Source organism: Schistocerca gregaria, chromosome 2 (assembly GCF_023897955.1).
Source record: "Schistocerca gregaria isolate iqSchGreg1 chromosome 2, iqSchGreg1.2, whole genome shotgun sequence".
In the NCBI taxonomy this organism is placed as follows: Eukaryota; Metazoa; Arthropoda; class Insecta; order Orthoptera; family Acrididae; genus Schistocerca; species Schistocerca gregaria.
In genome coordinates this window covers 636,735,690-636,758,624 of record NC_064921.1, presented here as the reverse complement: position 1 = coordinate 636,758,624, position 22,935 = coordinate 636,735,690, and the positions used below count along the sequence as shown (strand labels likewise).

General features: G+C 40.8%; 1 protein-coding gene across 1 annotated transcript in view; it reads left to right on the top strand.

Annotated features, from left to right (window-relative positions):
• Positions 1-22,935, top strand: part of LOC126334669 (esterase FE4-like) — a 212,270-nt gene that overhangs the window by 144,674 nt on the left and 44,661 nt on the right. Inside the window, exon 6 of the mRNA XM_049997135.1 lies at positions 1,181-1,346. Within this exon, the coding sequence (XP_049853092.1) occupies positions 1,181-1,346 (166 nt within the window). The remainder of the gene's footprint in view (positions 1-1,180; positions 1,347-22,935) is intronic.

Below are 22,935 nucleotides of genomic sequence, written 5' to 3'. Positions count from 1 at the left end.
ATTCAATTCAAAGAAAGAATCTCATTGACAAGTTACACTGTTCAGTTCAACACTGGCAATAATAATCTGCCCCTAATTTTGAATAAGCAAATGTTTGGCCTCATTTATGGAGTGATACGTAACTTAAAAATTTCATTAGTTCTGAAGTCAACACTGACATGGAACTCCTAGTCCATAATTTTTTAATATAATCATTATGCAGTGCATTCATTGAGGAGATTACTAAGTACAGCAGGTGCACATGTATGTTACTGTGTCACGTCTTTGCGAATTGATACAAGGTCTAGAATGCAATTTGCACCATCACTTCAGTTCAAGGGACTCTGATAGTCAGATGTTTCGTGTATGTAGTCTTTAGTCACTGGTGAATATTTTTCTGCATGCATAAAATCACCTCAAGCCCTTTGTTTACCTACCACCAGCTCTCCATAGGTGAATGCTGTGCCATGCTATGTGTTTATTCATTACCAGTCTGACTTACCCACTTGTCATTTCTGGTTTGTACCTAACCTAATCACTCAACAAGCCATAAAATGTGTTATATCACAAGAACATACATATTTTTACAATCACTAACAAAACTTGGAAGAGCATGCCCCATTGTCTGTGTTCCTAGGCATCCATGCAGGAAGTTCCATCAATAAGAATGTCTGCTGCCACATGGCTTTTTGGGAAAAACGCCATGCTTGGAAAACAGGTGAGCCTGAGATACACTGTTGCTCCACACTGCGTGCAGTCTTTGATGATGGTTGATGGTTTGTCTGCTTGGTGCTAGCATCCCCAATCCCCTCCCATCTGTCACAGTGGATGGGTGAAGTATTCAAACATGAATTTGTGCATCACCGTATTTTGTTCACTCATATATAGTTCATAATGATGTCATTTAATGATAGTTAATTGTTAATACAGTCTTTGGAATAAGTTTCTGTTGGTTCTACTCTTAATTGGTGTGTATCTCAACTGATTTCACTTTCCTGAATTTTTCTCATAATGGGATTTGCAAGATACAGTGAATGAATGGATGTATTAATGACAGGACATTTCCGTTTCAAGAACTGCACATAATTAATCAGGTGGAATATGAGTAATATTAAAGACTATGTACTGTTTCTTTCTGTAGCACTATCACTAGAATCTGCTATGGCTATTTGATCAAGTAACACCTTCTGTTTGTTTCCAGGACATGAAATATAAATTTGAAGTACTTTTCCCACCAACAGTTGAGAAATCTGCAAGTAATAGCTGCTTTCTTCCAAAACATCCTCTAATTCTATCTCAAAACTCTAAGCAAGGAATACCACTTCTTATTGGTTCTACATCAAAGGAGGGCTACATATTTATGAGAGGTAAAGAGAAATTTCTGTTGTAGTTTACTTTATTCTAAGGTTTCTGACTATAAATATCTCCCTACTCTATAGTCAGTCATAACACACCATACAGGCTTTCCTGAGATATTTCAAAATATATTGCACCTATGATTTTGATGTATCCTTGAATTTGCAAAAAACGTATTTTTACTACAGATTAAATATACTTCCTATAATTTTCCCTGCCATTACCTTAAAATTTAAGTATATACAATGAAATTCTCTATGAATGTGGATAAACAACAGTTAGACGCAGCTGATTGCACTGCACTTAAAGGTGTGAATCTGTAATGGAGGGCCTGTGATCATGTCCATTTAATTACCGGGTGATCAAAAAGTAGGTATAAATTTGAAAAATTAATTTATCACAGACTAATGTAGATATAGAGGTACAAATTGACACACATGCATGGAATGACATGAGGTTTTATTAGAACCAAAAAAATACAAAAGTTCCAAAAATGTCTGACAGAATAGCAATAATTAGCATAACAAGGTAAGACAAAGCAAAGATGATGTTCTTTACAGGAAATGCTCAATATGTCCACCATCAATCCTGAACAATAGCTGTAGTCAAGGAATAATGTTGTGAACAGCACTGTAAAGCATGTCCGGAGTTATGGTGAAGCATTGGCATCGGATGTTGTCTTTCAGCATCCCTAGAGATGTCGGTCAATCATGATATACTTGCGACTTAAGGTAACCGCAAAGCCAATAATCACACAGACTGAGGTCTGGAGACCTGGGAGGCCAAGCATGATGAAAGTGGTGGCTGAGCACATGATCATCACCAAACGACACATGCAAGAGATCTTCCACATGTCTAGCAATATGGGGTGGAGCGCCATCCTGCATAAAAATCGTATGTTCCAGGAGGTGTTTATCAGCCAGGCTGGGGATGGTGTGATTCTGTAACATATCGGCGTACCTCTCACCCATCACGGTAGCAGTAACAAAACCAGAACCATACATTTCCTCAAAGAGAAAAGGCCTGATAATGGTAGATGTGGTAAATCCGACCCATACCGTGACTTCCTCATTGTCGAGTGGAGTTTCCACGACAGTTCTAGGCTTTTCAGTAGCCCAAATTCTGCAGTTGTGGGCATTGACAGACCCTCAGAGTGTGAAATGAGCTTTGTCGGTCCATAACATCATCTTCTGCCATCTTTTGAAATGCCCACACCGCAAATGCCCTTTACTTCACTAAATTGCCAGGTAACAGTTTGTGATGCCGATGGATTTTGTATGGATAGTATTGGAGGGTACACCTATGTACCAACCAACATGCCGGTGCAATGTGCGACTGCACGTGCACTGACTTCCCCGTGCATAGACGAACCTGCTACAGTCTCCATTTCTTCCTCAAGCATCTCAGCAGCATTACACCTTGTGCTCGGTTGACCACTACAGGGTCTATCATCTAAACAACCCATGGCTTTGAACTTCAAAATCATTCTCACCACAGCTGCATTTGTCAACGGACCTTTACCCATTCGAATCCCCTTCCTATGGCGACAGGATCGCAAAGCTGAACTAGCACATTCCCCATTCTGATAATACAGCTTCACTAAAATTGCCTTTTCAGGTAACGTCAACATGCTGCAACTGCTGGCGCATCTGATTCTCTCTCTCATTATAGCTCCTTTTATACACGATTGTCATGTGCAGTCACTGACGTTTTGCTGTTGGACATTTTGTGAACTTTTTTTTTTTTTGTTCTAATAAAACCCCATGTCATTCTAAGCATGTGTGTCGATTTTTACATCTCTATCTACATTATTCCATGGTTTATTAAGTTTTCAAATTTATACTGACTTTTTGGTCACCCGGTATTTATAATTACACACCCCTCTTTGTTTTTTATCTGAATGTGGTGAGCAAACTGAAGACTTTTGCATAATCAGTCTTCACAGAGATAGCCATAATTAACTCTCTGATGAAGACTAATAGAGCTTAAAAAGAAAAAGTACTTGACTGTTATCTTCTGCGGCCTTACCAAGGCATCTGATTGCAGAGATTTTAGAGATTTTACAATGAAACTGTAGTGCTATGGAATCACTGAATTCCCAAAATGACTAATTTCTGTACATCTCAATTTATTTCTATATCTGTACTCTGCAAGGTGTGCAGCAGGATATAACCCCCCCCCCCCACACACACACACACACATCTTCTGTTTCATTTGTGCAGCAAAAGGCCTCCACATGAACACAAATCTCTCAATTTTAATAAAATCCACACTGTGATGCACAACGTATCTCTTGTAGTGTCAGTTGCTAGAGCTGAATGAGCCTCTCCAAAACACTCCTGTGCTTATTAAATGAACTTGTGACAAAATATGTTGCTTGTCTTTGTAACTTCTCTACTCCCTCTATCTATTCTATCTAGGTATGGTCCCAAACTGATGAGCAGTACTCAGGTACTGGCCAAAGGAGGGCATTGTAATGTACTGGTATTGCCTTTGTAGGTGGACTACACTTTCTGATGGTTCCTCCAATGAATCTTATTCAGGCACCTACCTTTCTGACAACTACTTTTATATGATTGTTCCACTTTAAATCATTCTGTATGCATTCTCTCAGTTATTTAATGGATGTAAATGCTTCAAATGATTCTTCAGCAACTGTGCAGTCATACAATAATAGGCCATCCTATCTATTTATGCACAATACTGGCATTATTCAGTTGTCATACATAGTGAAGAGTAATGCTCCTATAACACACCTTTTGTGTATGCATGATGCTATGCTATGTTTGTATCTCTCTATTGAGAATGACATACTGTGTTCTGTTTCTTAAGAACTCTTCAATCCAATCACAAAACTGGTCTTATATTCTGGATGCTTTCATTTTCACTGGGCAGTAGTGTAGAATGGTACTGAATGCCTTTTGAAAGTCAAGGGATATGACATAAAGTAGAGGTCACATTAATAGAGTCTCTTCAGGATGCACATAAATACTGATCTGTACAAGTTGTTTTCCTTACACAGTGTGACTTAATAACTTACTTTACTTCCATAGTGAATTCCATATTTAATACATGATACTGATAGGTCCAACAAATTTAACCATGACCTCACTGCCATGTGGCCACAGATGGTGTAATCAGCATGTCTGTAGAAGTATTTGGGTCTGAAGTGCATAGTTTCAATAACGATTCCATCAAAATATTTCATGCATACATAAACAACTTCTGTATCAGAACCAATAACCATATCATCTCACTTTCTTGTACCACTACTCAAATGCTGTAAGTGAGTGGTGGTGAGACCATGTTGGAAAAGTCTCATCATTTATGGGTCAAACTGCTGTGAACCTTTCAGAGAGACTCAAGTGAATAACTATGCCACATTAAAGCTCCCTGACAGGAAATTCTAGCTGAGTCATGCAATATTAAGCTATCTCATGAATGTGTATGATTTCTTCACATGATAAATTTTGTCTCAGTAGTTATGACAGATATTTGACCATTTGAGTCAACAAGCTTACAGCATTTATTATTTACCCCAAGAAGCATTGTGTCCTAGTCAACTTTCAGAAGGCTATAGAAACAAGGGTGTATGGTATTTTGAGGGCAAAATAAGTTCTTCAAAAGAGCAATAGTATTTGTCATCAGGACCAGTGTTCCACATTCCTAAGTTTCTTGTATGCTTAATCCTCCAGCAAATTGATGAAGTTTCCATTGGAACATGGAAGTACATTGCAGACAGTCACGCTGCCTTCATCAACCGGCAGAAAAATAATGTCATAATCACCATGCAACATGCAAAGGACATTGTGTTTTGATTACACTATGGTTATTATCAGCACTTCTGAATTTTTTTGGTGTTGCAGGGTTCACATCTTAATTGTTCTGCTGCTTCTATGGGCAGACTGTGAAGATTTTTGGACAACATGATTGTGGAGAGAAGCAGCAATTAGTATGATTAATCGATGAATGAAGAACAGTCTTAATCGCATTTATTATTGTTATAATACCACCAACTGGTTTCAACCCGATGTAGGGGTCATCTTCTGGGTGTTTACACCATTAGTCGACTGCTGGTGGTGTCACTCCTGTCTACACAATGGCAGGAAACTATATCATGTTTCGTGCCATTATGTAGACAGGAGTGACACCACCTGCAGTCGACCAGTGGTGTAAACGCCCAGAAGATGACTCCTACATTGGGTTGAAACCAGTTGGCGGTATTATAACAATAATAAATGTGATTAAGACTGTTCTTGCATTATTGATAGACTGTGAGGAGTCTGCACCATGCCATTAATTATCTTGTATTTTGGAATGGTTTTCGAGGACTGGCAGATTAAGACCTTTCATCAACACTGATTTTGTTCCTGTGTCTACTTCCTTTTCTTCAAGATTTATTATGGTCCTGTAGACAAAGATTTATGCTCCACATTCACATCCCTCTCAGTCTGCTGTACTTGTTTAGCTGTGTCATACTGTCCTATTATGCAACTCACTGTAAGCATATGAAATGGCATCTTCCAACTCATTGTACATATTGAAAATAGCTTAGTGAGGGGCAAGTAACACAAAAACAGCATACACAGAATACTGAACAACCGCCTGTTTGCTTAATATGTGCACTCACAATGGATGTGCTTGGGTAGCATAAAATCCACTTTGTTTTGATCATGTTTACTGGATACCACAGTTCAGAAACTTAGATAAGACAGCCTGATCTTGAAACTGCTGCAGAAAGGCCAAAGAACTAAGAAGCTTAACATTTCTTGTCCACAGATTCTGTCAGAGCTTAATACATCAGTATGCCTCCACCCCATAGAGATACTCAACATGATCTCATTATCTTTCCTGGTGAACTGAACTGATGTGAGGTTCTTGTAGTTCCATGTGGGTAAGTTTGTTAAAAAAGCATGATCATTAATCTCATTGTCATCAGGTAATGTGTTGGGATAGTAACTATGTTACCTTCATGTACAGGGTGCCAAGAAGTACTTTGGATCAACCAGTGCCACCAGGTAGGTTAGGAGGGGAGGGAGACAGGGGGGAGGGGAGAGGGAGTGGGTGGAGAGGAAATACCTCTTTGGGGTGGGGGGTAATAGGAACTGAAATATTTATTATAGACAATTTCGGTACATGGTTATTCAGACTGTATGTGTCATGTGTTCCTGGTATTAGGGCTAGGGGAACCACAATTGGGAATATGCGGGAGGGGATTTGACGTTTCAGCATTTACCTTACAACAAAGGAAAAGCTCTCAGAGGCCCTGGTTGGTATTCAAGTTCCTTCACAGTCCATTGGGCACTGGGCTTCACCTTTCATGCTGTTTGTTTAGCTGTGAAGGCCCTACAGGAACCCTGAAAAGTGATGGCTGATGGGGCTCTGATGAAGCTATGATAGGCCCAGCAAGCCAGTAGTAGATTATGATTTCTGCTTTCAAAACAGAATGGGTCTCAGAAAGGACGGATTTAATCAATGATGAACTGGCTGTAAACATGAACTAAGATTTGGAACACTAAATATACAAACATTGACTGGAAAGGTGGAGGGGGTGGTAGACATGATGGAAAGAAAGAAGTTTGACATATTGGGGTTACCTGAAATGAGATGGAGAGGACAAGGAAGGAGAGAACTGAGGAAAGGCTACCGACTGTGCTGGAGTGGAAAATAGGAAGGAAGGAAAAATGCAGTGGGAATAGTAGTAAGAGATGGATTAAAAGAGGAAATGAAGAGAATAAGTGATAGGATGATGAAGATCAAGATATCACTAAAGGGGACAGTCATAGATGCAATACAAGTGTATGTGCTGCAGGTGGGTTGCACTTCTGAGGAGAAACAAGAGTTTGAAGAGGAAATGCAGAGGCAGATGGGAAGGAAGAATGTATGGTAATGGGGATTTAAATTCACACATTAGAAGAGAAAGACAAGGCTGTGAAGGTGTGTTTATACCAGAGAGTTGGGGCTGCTGAAATAAGGAAGGTGAAAGACTACTGGAGTTCTGTCAAAGGAATGGCTTGCTGGTTGGGAAGAGAGAGCCATAAGATTACATGGTACAGTCAAGACTTAAAGAGGAAGTCGATAGCTGACTACTTCCTGTATGATAATGAGATGAATAGGGACATCATTGACATTAGTGTAATACCATCAGAAGTCGTGGATAGTGACGACTGTTTGCTGGTAATGAACCTGAGATGCCCGAGGATAATAAAGGGACAGAAATCAGGAAAGATGTATAAGGATATGAAAGTTGAAGGTGGAAGAAAGCAGGCTACAGTACCTACACATAGTAAAGGAAAGCATCATAAAGGATGAACTAAAAATGTTAGAAGAGGAATGGGGGTAGATTCAAGGGAACATTAGGAAGTCCAGTGGAAGCAATATGTGGGAGGACAAGCAACAAAAGGAGGTGGAAAGAAACACCCTGGTGGAATGATAAAACAATGGATATGGTACAGAAGAAGAATAGAGCCTTTAGGATATGGTTCCAGAAGAGAAAAGTGGAGACAAGAGAAGAGTATCAAGCAAGAAAGAAAGAAGCAAAAAGAGTGGTGGCAGAGGAGAGAAGCAAGTGGATGGAACAGTGGACCAGAATGATGGAGGAGGATAGTGAAGGTTCAAAAAAGGTGTTATATGGGATGATTAAAATAAGAGGAAGAATGGTATGAGAGATTATGCTGAATGGTGAACAAAAGTGGCCAAGATGTAGAGAATAAGGAGGAATTCAAGAATACGTGGAAGAAGTATTTTGAAGAACTCCTGAACCAGAATGGAGACCTGGATGAGGAGGAACAAGCTGATGAGAAAAAAGAGAAGGAACAGCAAACAGAAAAAGACCGTACATGGGGAGAAGTGGAAGAGGCACTGGGCAAGATGGAGGGAGGGAAGTCACCAGGTCTGGATGAGCTAAGTGTAGAGATAGTGAGAGCAGCAGGAGACACAATGGCTATATTGAGTAATGAAAATTGTGTGGAGACAGTAGGTGATACCAAAAGACTGGAAGAAGGGAATAATTGTCCTAATCTTTAAGAAGGGAAATAGAAAAGAGTGAAAGAACTATTGAGGTATAACATTGATGAGTCATTGTGCAAAGATTTTTGAAAAAATTTTGGAAGCACAAATTCAGGCAAATTAGAAGGAGGGATTAGAGAGGAGCAATATGACTTCAGAACAGGAAGGTCCACAGTGGACCTAATTTTTGCTGTAAGACAACTGCAGGAACAGCATTATGAATATGGAATAGATCCACTAATGACTTTCCTGGACATTGAAAAAGCATATGATACTGTATGTAGAAGCAAAGTGTGGAAAGCCCTGGAGAACAGAGGAGTAGCAAAACAGATTATTTGGAGGATAAGGGAAACATACCAAGGAAGTGTGAGCTGTGTGAAAGTTGGAGGAGAGAGATCAGCTTGGACTGAACAGAAGAAGGGCATGAGGCAGGCAAGTGCACTTTCACCATTACTCTTCATTGTAGTGATGGATGATATAATGAGTAAAGAAGCACAAGTAATTGGTGAAGGAAAGATGAAAGCTATGGTGTTTGCAGATGATCTGATGATTTGGGAGAATAAGGGGGAGGAATTACAAGAACAGTTGGATGTGTGGGAATGAACAGTACAAGAATATGGGATGAAATTAAGTATAAGTAAGAGTGAGATGATTATCACAACAAGAACGAAGGAGAGAGGAACAACTGAAATAACAATTGGTGGGGAATGATTGAGGAGAGTGGAGAGTTTCAAGTACCTATCAAGCCTGATACAGGGAGATGGAAAAAGCGACAGAGAAATAAATGAGTGGGGCAGAAAAGCAGAAGCATTTCAGAAGAGTGTCAGAAGCCTGATATGGAGCAAAGATGTACCCCAAATCAGTAAAAAGGTTAAATACCGGTCATAGTATGTCCCGATCCTGACATGTGTGTCTGAAACCTTGGTTATAAAAGGAAGAGAGAAAAGAGAAGTACAAGGCAGTGAGATGAAATTCTTGAGGAACAGTATTGGAGTGACAAAGACAGACAGGTTAAGAAATGAGAGGATCAGAGGGTTAATAAAGGTGTAACCATTACAGTAGGAGATAGAGAAATCAATTCTGAGATGGTATGGGCATGTTAAGTGAATGGAGGAGAAGAGGATACCCAGGAGGATACATGGGATGAAACTGGAAGGAAAGATACAAAGAGGAAGACTGAGAGACAGATGGCTGAAAGGAGTGGAGGAATGCGTTCAGAAGAAAGGAGAAGACTGGACCAAGGTGAAAACAGAGAGATGGTGGCAAGACAGAAGATGATGAAAAGGCTTATGTTCCAAACAGACCTGGCCAGAGACTGGAAACTATCCAAGATGATGACTCCATTGAAAAATTAGGTAGTCAAATAAATGCTTTCTGTTAAGAATATAGTATTTTACAGTCACTGTCAATTAAGTTAAAAGTGGTTTGGTTTTGGTACTATGTCATTCTTTCCAAAACCTTTGGGTGCAGTAACATAATAATAAGTGGCAATGAAAAATAGCTGAGCGACCCAAAGGAAGTATGTGAGAGATTCATAGAACATTTAGTAAGATGAGTAGGGAAGATGTGATTGACCCACCACAGGTGCTAAATCCCAGTAATGGCAGTAAATCATTCTTCCTGGGGTGTGTTACAGAACTGAAAATCCTGAAAACCATTTCCAACTTAAAAGCAAATACATCCAGTGACTGGGATGACATCTCAGTGAAACTTCTGAAAGAATGTAGTAGTGAATTAATAAAGCCACTGCAACATTTAATAAACAGCTCTTTCAGTCAGGGGTCTTTTCCTGACCTGTTAAAAGTCACTGAAATAAGACTGGTGCCTAAAAAGGGGGAAACTGCTGGTATGCAAAATTATAGGCCTATTTCATTGACATAAGTACTTAGTAAGTTGTTGGAAAGGCTACTTCGTGATGAACTTGAATCATTTTTCTGTAAGTACAATATATTAAAAAAAACTATGAGCATGGTTTTGGGAAAGGCTGGTCTACAATAACAACTGTAGCTACATTTTTGCAAGTGGTATTGAATAAACATGATGAAGGAAACAAAGTTATTGGCACCTTTTTAGACCGATCCAAGGCTTCTGACTCTGTAAATCATTATGTTCTTCTACATAAATTAGAAATTTATGGTGCCAGAGGAGTAGCATTAGATCTGTTAAGATCCTACCTTGCTGACAGGATACAATGTGTAAAGCTGTATTTTACAACTGGGAGACATACACAAACAGTAAACTCATCTTATAGAATTCTTAACTGTGGAGTCCCTCAGGGAAGCATTAGTGGACATCTTTTGTTTATTGTGTACATCAATGACATCATAATAATTTCACAAAATTCAAACCTAGTAAATTATGCTGATGATATCTCCGTTATAAGTTGGTGCTCTACAAAACAGTTAGCAGTGCAAAATAATGCAGAGAACATTAGCCTCATCACATCATATCTCATTAAAAACAAATTGGCACCAAATAAGGACAAGAAAATTCTGATGGAGTTACTACTAAATTATAAATCAAGAGAAGTGGATACAGAACCAGAGGTATCAGTTGAAACAATTGATGAACATAAATTCCTGGGTGTTATAGTAGATGAACATCTACATGGAAGGCGCACATGAGCTACATGTGTAAAAAAAAAATCTCCTGTAACATCTAACTGCTGAAACACCTTTCTAGCATAATAGTGCAACCTGTTTTAAGACAAATCTATTTTGGAATTATGCACTCCCACCTGCAATATGGAATTGAGATTTGGAGCGGGGCACCAACAGTATGTAAGGATAGGGCTTTTAGAAAAGAGCAATTAGGATAATATCTAATATTAGTAAGTGTCAGTCCTGTAGAGAATATTTCATTGCATATGACGTATTTCCAAAATGAAAAAAATTGACTTCAAGTTTTCTGATTTACATTTCAAATGTGATTGCAATAAAACATTTGCTGATAATAAATGCAATGTATAATTGAATTGACAATCACTTATCAAACTTATGTTCTGATTCATCAGTTGCCCCACACAATCATTGCACTTTTCACTAGATGGTTTTATGGTATTTTCTGTAATGGATCAAACTCAAAGTTTAGTATTCATGCCTTTCAGATTACTGTTATTGCTACTACTCCATTATAAATTTTTGGTCCAGCCAATTTACGTCTCATAGAAATGATTTATGAAGATTTTGAAAATAATGCAAATAATTCTCTTTACCATGGGTGGGCAGCTGGTGTCCTGTGGGCCAGATTTGGCCTGTGATTGGTTTCAATCTGGCCATTGGAGGAAATCTGTGAGAGAGAGCAAGGCACTTGCATTGTACTCTACCCATGATACCTAGAGTTTGTAGCTCTTGATGTAGACCAGTGAAGGGTTTGCTTACTTTGTGCATATGCAGTGCAATCTTGCTGCCACTGGATTTGAAAAATACTTGAATGACCTGCCTGTGGCCAAGAATCACAAAGTTACTCCTAATAGCTTCTTGACTGGGACTGTCGATCTCATTGCCACATTTGGTTTTCTGAGTCTTTCTCATATCATTGTTGATAAATAATTATTGTCCATTGTGGATTTATTAGAACACTGCAGCTGTAAAAACTGAAGCTAATTTACAATGAACTTGCTGCAACCTATTACTTCTGTAGGCATTTGTTTTCCCTTGATGATATTTCAAGATGCCTGTCATACCATCTTCAGATGTGTAGATTCATTTAACTGTCATGAACATTATTTCTTTACTAAGAGCATTGCAGAATTTTTAATGGAAGTTTTTAAGACAGATATTGTAAAACATTTCAAGTAACGAAACAATATTCACAATACACAAATAAATGTAAAAATCTGAATATGGGGTGAACATAAAATGAGTGTGCTCTCACAAACCCATTTAATGTGACTTAGTCACAGGAAGTTGCCATTGCTGTTGGGCCACTGCCATGTTTGAAAATATGTGGATGAGCCTGCGCCTTCCTCTGGTGAAGTTTCATACGAAGTGACTGCAAATTACTGCCTACAACCTATTGGGTGAGACACCTGAGTACCATCTGGCTTGGTGTGTGTAGTGCCAGGGGTACACACTGTTGCTGATTTGGGTTCCAGGCTTCCACCCTCACAATCCCTGCCATCCATGATGTGCTGTTGATACCTTCTTAAGCATATCTCCATCTTTGAGACTGATGGGGTGGGCCTTACTAGCTGCTGGTGATCTGTACTAGGCTTGTGCCTGCAGACTCCTGACCTGGCCACATGCACAACACTGCCACTGGGTCCTGACCCATACAATGGCCACAGCCAATGAAGCTCTGTGTCCACATTCTTTGTCATGTGTGAGGGTTTGAATCAGCACACTTATCACTATGCCAGAGAAAACAATTTGAACCATAAATTACAAGTAATAAATATGATTACAGACAACACTGTTTCACTGAATCCTTATGGCTTATGACAGCCATCCACACCAACTCCTGAGCTCAGTGTACTTCACCATTAACACTATAACATCATCTGCTCAGCTTCCATGCTCACTAAAAATCCTGACCCAAGGGGTGCCTGCTACAACTGGTAATCAGTAGTAGGGCTCACAATGACCTAGCTACAACTGGCTCTAGTTTTAAATTTCGCCATCATAATCACATCAGCTTCATTCAACTTGCAGTCAAAGTTTCACACACTGAAGGGCAGGAATGAGAAGCATTTTATTTACCTTGCAACTCGCCATTTATTAATTCATTGGCTGTGGTGGATCATAGGGACACGTATTTCTGAGTGTAACCCTTGTAAAAACGTGTGAAACTCTTGACTTGCCTGCTTTAAAGGGTAACTGTCACAGGCCATGTTTAAAACTTGTCTGATGTACATTTTGCAATCTTTCTGGAGACATGTTGCCATACATGAAGGCTGTGCGAGCTATACTTTACGCTTTTTGACAGTGGTGTCATTTGGCATGAGACTGGAGTAAATGTTAGTGGGCTATGGTATGGCCATAAGATCTAGAGTAACTCATTGTGTATTTTGTCTCTTTTGTACTTTATATTCTTCATTGTTTGGACAGTAGTAGAATATGTAAGATGCTGGTAGAAACATGCACTACTAGAACAGGTGGTGAAGTTAAGATAATATTGCGTCTACTCACTCCATCTGCTGATCCTGCAAACTTGTTTCTGTCAAGGCAGCAGAGTACATGACAGCATTTCTCAGACATATCTTAACTTTAGCCATATTGAGTGTGTGATCTGACAAAATTTGTACTTGTGTGACCAATCTAAGACTGCTTGGAGAGTCTAAGGCATACTTTACCAACCATGAAACCTTGCAGGATGTGCAAACATTCATATAGCTAGCTGAGAGGTTAAGACAGTGGTATTTTAAGCAAAGCAATACTTGCTTCTTCATGGAGAAGTGGAACATATTGACACAGAAGCATAATGAGTACAATGAATCTTTTTCAGAGAGGATCTGGAAGATCAGTGTCCAAACATATGAGCTAACACAGAACAAGAAATCAATGTAGTGCTATGGAAAAAAAAGCCAAAAATAGGGCTTTTGATACATTTTTGTCCACATTCCCACTGAAATTGTCACTAGAAGCTAGGATAGAGAATCCATCTGATATGTCCACAGCTATCAGATAGCCACACAGTTGGAAGAGATAGTTATGGTGACTAGGGGGCATGATGATGGCCAAGTGTTTGCTTCAGTAATAAAATGTCACAGGTGTGGCCATGAGGGCCATATCCAACACCACTGCTATTGTCTAGAATGCTACAAGTTTGGACAAATGGGTCACAAAACATAGGAGTGAATGAGTAAGAAACAGTAAAATCAGTAACAACAAAAGAGTTTCTTAAGCTTAAATGGGAATGTATCAGTGATTGGAAAATATTCCCCATAAAGTGTAGTACTGCGTGATGGATACAGAAATGAAATGATGCTTGAGGAATTTCATTGGTTTCAAGAAAAATAAATTTTTAGTAGATACAGGGTCACATTTATTGGTTCTCATGCTAGATCTTTTGGGTACGAAGAGACTAGGGTCTCTGCACTACAGGTTATGTGGAGCTGACAATAATGATATAAGTTCATTGGGGACAACACTACTCAAGTTTAGCATTGGGGCTAGGACTTTTTCAAGCACATGGATGTGTTGCCACAGGTTGGTGAAGGGTAATCTGTAATTCCTGGGCTTCATTCCCTTGCTAAATATCAAGCTAAAATCGATCATTTTCAATATGCAGTATAGCTTAGATGTAATTTGTTTCTGGTGGGTGATAACACCTTGAGTACAGCAATGTCACCAGGAACACCAATTGTGAAGGTAGCTGCAGACTTATCACAGGAGGTTTTGTGTGTCATTGAGCCATTTGAAGATAAAGAACTTTTTGATACAATGCACTGTTCTGTGCGCAGAATCATTGCTTGGATGGTTAACATATGGCTCCTGTTGGTCTAAACAATTTTGGTATGGACAATTCAAGTCCTACTGAAGGGCTTAATGACACCAAATTGGATATTTTGGGTGAAGAGGGTATAGATAGGTCATTTACTGTTCACAGCCACAAGCAAACCATCAATGATTCTGCATTACAAGACAAAGTGGATCACCTGCAGTTCAGTGATGGGAGAGATTTGGATGCACTACTGTTACAATTTAAGGATTTGTATAGCATGCAGTGTTCATTACCCACTGCCCTTGTCACCAACATTGCATACAATCAGGGAATAATGCTCTGATTTATACGAAGCCATGTCATATATCAAAGCAATTGCAGCCACTCATGGAAGAGTTCATCAACTGACAGCTGGTAGAAGGCATCATAGAATCCAATGATAGTCTATGGGAGGCACCTGTAGTCCCGATTTTGAAAAAAATTGATGCTTTTGTTATGACTATAGATGACTGAATGCTCGAACCACCACTGATGTCTATTTGATAACTAATATAATGGAGATGCTTGACAACTTAAGCAGATGAAAACTCTTCTCTTTAATGGATTTGCAAGTCAGTTACCACTAGATGGAGGTAGTGCCAGAGAACAGATGTAAAACAGCATTTATACACTCCTGGAAATGGAAAAAAGAACACATTGACACCGGTGTGTCAGACCCACCATACTTGCTCCGGACACTGCGAGAGGGCTGTACAAGCAATGATCACACGCACGGCACAGCGGACACACCAGGAACTGCGGTGTTGGCCGTCGAATGGCGCTAGCTGCGCAGCATTTGTGCACCGCCGCCGTCAGTGTCAGCCAGTTTGCCGTGGCATACGGAGCTCCATCGCAGTCTTTAACACTGGTAGCATGCCGCGACAGCGTGGACGTGAACCGTATGTGCAGTTGACGGACTTTGAGCGAGGGCATATAGTGGGCATGCGAGAGGCCGGGTGGACGTACCGCCGAATTGCTCAACACGTGGGGCGTGAGGTCTCCACAGTACATCGATGTTGTCGCCAGTGGTCGGCGGAAGGTGCACGTGCCCGTCGACCTGGCACCGGACCGCAGCGACGCACGGATGCACGCCAAGACCGTAGGATCCTACGCAGTGCCGTAGGGGACCGCACCGCCACTTCCCAGCAAATTAGGGACACTGTTGCTCCTGAGGTATCGGCGAGGACCATTCGCAACCGTCTCCATGAAGCTGGGCTACGGTTCCGCACACCTTTAGGCCGTCTGCCGCTCACGCCCCAACATCGTGCAGCCCGCCTCCAGTGGTGTCGCGACAGGCGTGAATGGAGGGACGAATGGAGACGTGTCGTCTTCAGCGATGAGAGTTGCTTCCGCCTTGGTGCCAATGATGGTCGTATGCGTATTTGGCGCCGTGCAGGTGAGCGCCTCAATCAGGACTGCATACGACCGAGGCACACAGGGCCAACACCCGGCATCATGGTGTGGGGAGCGATCTCCTACACTGGCCGTACACGTCTGGTGATCGTCGAGGGGACACTGAATAGTGCACGGTACATCCAAACTGTCATTGAACCCATCGTTCTACCATTCCTAGACCGGCAAGGGAACTTGCTGTTCCAACAGGACAATGCACGTTCGCATGTATCCCGTGCCACCCAACGTGCTCTAGAAGGTGTAAGTCAACTACCCTGGCCAGCAAGATCTCCGGATCTGTCCCCCATTGAGCATGTTTGGGACTGGATGAAACGTCGTCTCACGCGGTCTGCACGTCCAGCACGAACGCTGGTCCAACTGAGGCGCCAGGTGGAAATGGCATGGCAAGCCGTTCCACAGGACTACATCCAGCATCTCCACGATCGTCTCCATGGGAGAATAGCAGCCTGCATTGCTGTGAAAGGTGGATATACACTGTACTAGTGCCAACATTGTGCATGCTCTGTTGCCTGTGGATCTGTCAGTGTGATCATGTGATGTATCTGACCCCAGGAATGTGTCAATAAAGTTTCCCCTTCCTTTTTTCAATGAATTCACGGTGTTCTTATTTCAGTTTCCAGGAGTGTAGTTGCATGGGGGCATTTTCAGTATCATAAGATGAAAATGCGCCAGCCACCTTCCAAAGACTGAAATATGGGGTTTTGCATGGCTTAAAAACTAGAAGATTCATGGTGTATCTCAATGATGTTACAGTTTTATCAAAAGATTTGAATTAACATGTAAAAGAGTTGTAGGAAGTATTGAGTAGACTATGAACAGCATATCTTACACTAAGTACTGAATAACCTAGGTTTTCACAGCCTCATATCAGTTACTTGGAAAGTATTATTAATGAAGTGGGTGTATGAACTGACCTCATTTGCTGTCTGATGTTTGTGAATTTTCAAACCTTCAAACAACAAAAATTTTACTGTCTTTTCTTAGTCTCTGTAACCATCACCAAAAATTTGTCAAAAACTTTGCACAAATGGAATCACTTGCTGAGAGAGGTGTAAAATTCCAATGGTCAGCAGAATGAAAATGTGCCTTTCAGGTGTTGAAAATAGCATTAACAAAAGACCCAATACTGGTATTTCCTGATTTTGACAAAGAATTCATTCTTTCCTGTGACACAAGTAATAGTGCTCTTGGTTTTATTCTCAGTCAGAAAACTGGTAGTGGAAATCAGTATGAAAGCAGAGTTCATTGAAAGTACTGTACTATTACAATGTCTGAAGCATACAACTACTTTCTTTGTTAGAGAAGCTCAATGACAGACATTTTTAAAAACAGAAAATTGCACTTACCAAGAAATGATCTTAACTCCTATCAAAGTAATCCCCTTGGCTATCTATACACAGCTGCCAACATTTCTGGTGGTCTTGGAAGCAAGCAGGGAAATTTCCACTGTGATCCTTGTAAGCACATCTGTCACAGCCCATTGGATGTCTGCAGTAACTTGATGAAGCTATCATTTCAGTTGCCTTTTCACATGTGGAAAGAAGAAAAAAATCATCTGGTGAGTGGTTGCGCAAATGTCACAGATGTGGGGTGGCAATAATAGATTGTCTGACCAGATACTCAGTAACAGATAAAATAGTATGGGGTCATGTATTGTCTTGCAGTAAGAACCTGGAGGAACATGCTCATGGTGAACTAACTACTTACTACCAAAGAATGTGATCAACATTGTCTTTGTTCTCATAGGTTGTCATATCACTTTTTTTGGAGGCTAATGATCCAGGACTCCATCATTTTGCACTTTGACACTTCATGTGAGGGCCATACTGGTAGCACCAACTTTCATCACCAGTAATAATCTTTGACAGAAATGTGGGATCACATCTGGCTCTATCCGATAGTTCATCATAAATTCTTTATCTTTCCTATTTCTGTTTGTCTGTTAGTGTGAGGGATGAGTTTTGTATTAGGTTTCAGTTTCTCTAAATCTTCACATAAAATCTTATGACACCCTTCTTGCAATAACTACCTACACTCCATTTTTGCATTGGCATGTACTGTAGATGAGCAACCAGCTGTGGTATTGTCTTGCACTGAATCTCTGCTTTGACAAAACTTTTTGTTCCAGTCAAAAATATGTCTTCTTGAAGGTGCTTTGCCTGCATGTGCTTGTTTATTCATTGTCCACATTTCACTATGGGTTTACCCAAGCTTAACATAGAACTTAATGTCCGCTGTTTGTTCACAATCAGCAGCCATTGTGTCATCGTAACTAATGCACCAAGAAACAAAATTTGTTCCTCTTTTGTATTACAAACTCAGAAATAAAAAAACAGAAACTTGTCCTGGAACTTTTCTGACAAAGGTAGTATGTTTATACTCTGCAAACAACCATGAATGCATGGCAGGGGATATATCCCATTCTATCATAAGGTTTCTTCCTGATACACTTACATATGGAGCATGGGAAGAATGTTTGTGCCTCTTTGCATTCTGTAAATATTCTGATATCCTCAAGGTCCCTAGTGAGTGATACATAGAGGGGATGTAATATATTCCTAGAGTCATCATTTAAAGTGTTCTTGAAACTTTGTTAGCAGACTTTCTCAGGATAGTTTACATCAATGTTCAAGAGTCTGTCAATTCAGTTTCTTCAGTTTCTCTGTGACACTCTCCCATAGATGAAACAAACCTATGACCATCCATGCTACTCGTCTCTGTATACGTTTGATATCCCCTGTTAGTCCTGTTTGGTAAGGGTCTACACACTTGAGCAACACTCTAGGACTAATCAAATTAGTGAACAATCTCCTTGGTAGGCTGGTTGCACTTCCCCAATATTCCACCAATACTGCCCATGACTGAGCCTATGTGATCATTCCATTTCATCTTCCTTCAAACTGTTACACCCTGGTACAAGTAAAAGTTGGTCAATTCTAACAGTGATGCATTGATATTACAGTCTTAGGATACTATGTTTTCTCATTTTATGATGTGCACATACATGTATAGAATTTGTTACGAAAGTAGTAGAGATATACACTGAAGCCCCCATGAAACTGGAATAAGCATGCGTATTCAAATACAGAGATATGTAAACAGCCAGAGTATGATGCTGCCATCAGCAATGCCTCTATAAGATGACAAGTGTCTGGCACAGTTGTTAGATCAGTTACTGCTGTTACAATGGCAGGTTATCAAGATTTAAGTGAGTTTGAACATGGTGTTATAGTGGACACATGAGCGATGGGACACAGCATCTCTGAGGCAGCAATGGAGTGTGGATTTTCCCATATGATCATTTCACAAGTGTACCATGAATATCAGCAATCTGGTAAAACATCAAGTCTCTGACATTGGTGCAGCCAGAAAAAGATCCTACAAGAACAGGACCAACGACAACTGAAGAGAACCATTCAACTTAACAGAATGCAACCCTTCTGTAAATTGCTGCAGATTTCGATGTTGGGCCTTCTACATCTACATCTACATCCATACTCCGCAAGCCACCTGACAGTGTGTGGCGGAGGGTACCCTGAGTACCTCTATCGGTTCTCCCTTCTATTCCAGTCTCATATTATTTGTGGAAAGAAGGACTGTTGGTATGCTTCTGTGTGGGCTCTAATCTCTCTGATTTTATCCTCATGGTCTCTTCGCGAGATATATGTAGGAGGGAGCAATATACTGCTTGACTCTTTGGTGAAGGTATGTTCTCGAAACTTTAACAAAAGACCATACCGAGCTACTGAGCGTCTCTCCTGCAGAGTCTTCCACTGGAGTTTATCTATCATCTCCGTAACGCTTTCGCAATTACTAAATGATCCTGTAACGAAGGGCGCTGCTCTCCGTTGGATCTTCTCAATCTCTTCTATCAACCCTATCCGGTACGGATCCCACACTCCTGAGCAGTATTCAAGCAGTGGGCGAACAAGCGTACTGTAACCTACTTCCTTTGTTTTTGGATTGCATTTCCTTAGGATTCTTCCAATGAATCTCAGTCTGGCATCTGCTTTACCGATGATCAACTTTACATGATCATTCCATTTCAAATCACTCCTAATGCGTACTCCCAGATAATTTATGGAATTAACTGCTTCCAGTTTCTGACCTGCTATTTTGTAGCTATCTTTCTATGTATTCAGAGCACATTACACTTGTCTACATTGAGATTCAATTGCCATTCCCTGCACCATGCGTCAATTTGCTGCAGATCCTCCTTGCATTTCAGTACAATTTTCCATTGTTACAACCTCTTGATACACCACAGCATCATCCGCAAAAAGCCTCAGTGTACTTCCGATGTCATTCACCAGGTCATTTATGTATATTGTGAATAGCAACGGTCATATGACACTCCCCTGCGGCACACCTGAAATCACTCTTACTTCGGAAGACTTCTCTCCATTGAGAATCACATGCTGCATTCTGTTGTCTAGGAACTCCTCAATCCAATCACACAATTCGTCCATATTCTCTTACTTTGTTCATTGAATGAGTGTGGGGAACTGTATTGAACACTTTGCGGAAGTCAAGAAACACGGCATATACCTGTGAACCCGTGTCTATGGCCCTCTTAGTCTCGTGGACAAATAGCGCGAGCTGGGTTTCACACAACTGTCTTTTTCGAAACCCATGCTGATCCCTACAGAGTAGATTTCTAGTCTCCAGAAAAGTCATTGTGCTCGAACATAATACGTGTTACAAAATTCTACAACTGATCGATGTTAGGATATAGGTCTATAGTTCTGCACATCTGTTCGACGTCCCTTCTTGAAAACGGGGATGACCTGTGCCCTTTTCCAATCCTTTGGAACGCTACACTCTTCTAGAGACCTACAGTACACCGCTGCAAGAAGGGGGGCAAGTTCCTTCGCGTACTCTGTGTAAAATCAAACTGATATCCCATCAGGTCCAGCGGCCTTTCCTCTTTTGAGCGATTTTAATTGTTTCTCTATCCCTCTGTCGTCTATTTAGATGTCTACCATTTTGTCATCTGTGCGACAATCTAGAGAAGGAACTACAGTACAGTCTTCCTCTGTGAAACAGCTTTGGAAAAAGACATTTAGTATTTTGGCCTTTAGTCTGTCATCCTCTGTTTCAGTACCATTTTGGTCACAGAGTGTCTGGACATTTTGTTTTGATCCACCTACTGCTTTGACATAAGACCAAAATTTCTTAGGATTTTCTGCCAAGTCAGTACATAGAACTTTACTTTCGAATTCATTGAACGCCTCTCGCCTAGCCCTCCTCACATTACATTTCGCCTCGCATAATTTTTGTTTGTCTGCAAGGCTTTGGCTATGTTTATGTTTGCTGTGAAGTTCCCTTTGCTTCCGCAGCAGTTTTTTAACTCGGTTGTTGTACCACGGTGGCTCTTTTCCATCTCTTACGATCTTGCTTGGCACATACTCATCTAACACATATTGTACGATGGTTTTGAACTTTGTCCACTGATCCTCAACACTATCTGTACTTGAGACAAAACTTTTGTGTTGAGCCATCATGTACTGTGTAATCTGCTTTTTGTCACTTTTGCCAAACAGAAAAATCTTCCTACCTTTTTTAATATTTCTATTTAAGGCTGAATCGATGCAGTAACCGCTTTAAGATTGCTGATTCCCCGTTCTGCATTAACTGATTCAAATAGTTCAGGTCTGTTTGTCACCAGAAGGTCTAATATGTTATCGCCACGAGTTGGTTCTCTGTTTAACTGCTCAAGGTAGTTTTCAGATAAAGCACTTTAAAAAATTTCACTGGATTCTTTGTCCCTGCCACCCGTTATGAACGTTTGAGTCTCCCCATCTATATCCGGCAAATTAAAATCTCCACCCAGAACTATAACATTGTGGGGAAATCTACTAGAAATATTTTCCAAATTATCCTTCAGGTGCTCAGCCACAACAGCTGCAGAGCCCGGGGACCTATAGAGACATCCATTTACCATATCTGAGCCTGCTTTAACCGTGACCTTCACCCAAATCATTTCACATTTCGGATCTCCGTCAATTTCCTTCGATACTATTGCACTTCTTATCACTATAAACACGCCTCCCCCTTCACTGTCCAGCCTGTCTCTGCGGTATACATTCCAATCTGAGTTTAGGATTTCATTACTGTTTATGTCTTGTTTCAGCCAACTTTCTGTCCCTAGTACTATATGGGTGTTCTGACCGTTTATTAATGAGAGCATTTCTGGGACCTTTCTATAGATGCTCCTGCAGTTTACTATTAGCACATTAATATTGTTATTCCCTGTTGCATTTTTCCTACTCCTACCTTGCTGCATCTCAGGAGGCGTCTTGTCGGGCCTAGGGAGGGAACTCTCTAACCTAACAACCCCCATGTGCACTCCACACGTACTCCGCTACCCTTGTAGCCGCTTCCAGCATGTAGTGCACGCCTGACCTATTCAGGGGGACCCTAAATTTCTCCACCCGATAGCAGAGGTAAAAAAATTTGCACCCCAGATCTCCGCAGAATCGTCTGAGCCTCTGGTTTAAGCCTTCCACTCGGCTCCAAACCAGAGGACCGCGATCGATTCTGCGAACGATACTACAAATAGTTAGTTCTGATTCCACCCCGCAAGCAAGGCTTTGTGCCTTCACCAATTCCACCAACCACCTGTACGATCTGAGGAAGACCTCAGAACCCAGACAGCAGGAGTCATTGGTGCCGACATGAGCAACAATTTGGCGTCGAGTGCACCCAGTGCTCTCTATCGCCGCTGGTAGGGCCTCCTCCACATCTCAGATGAGA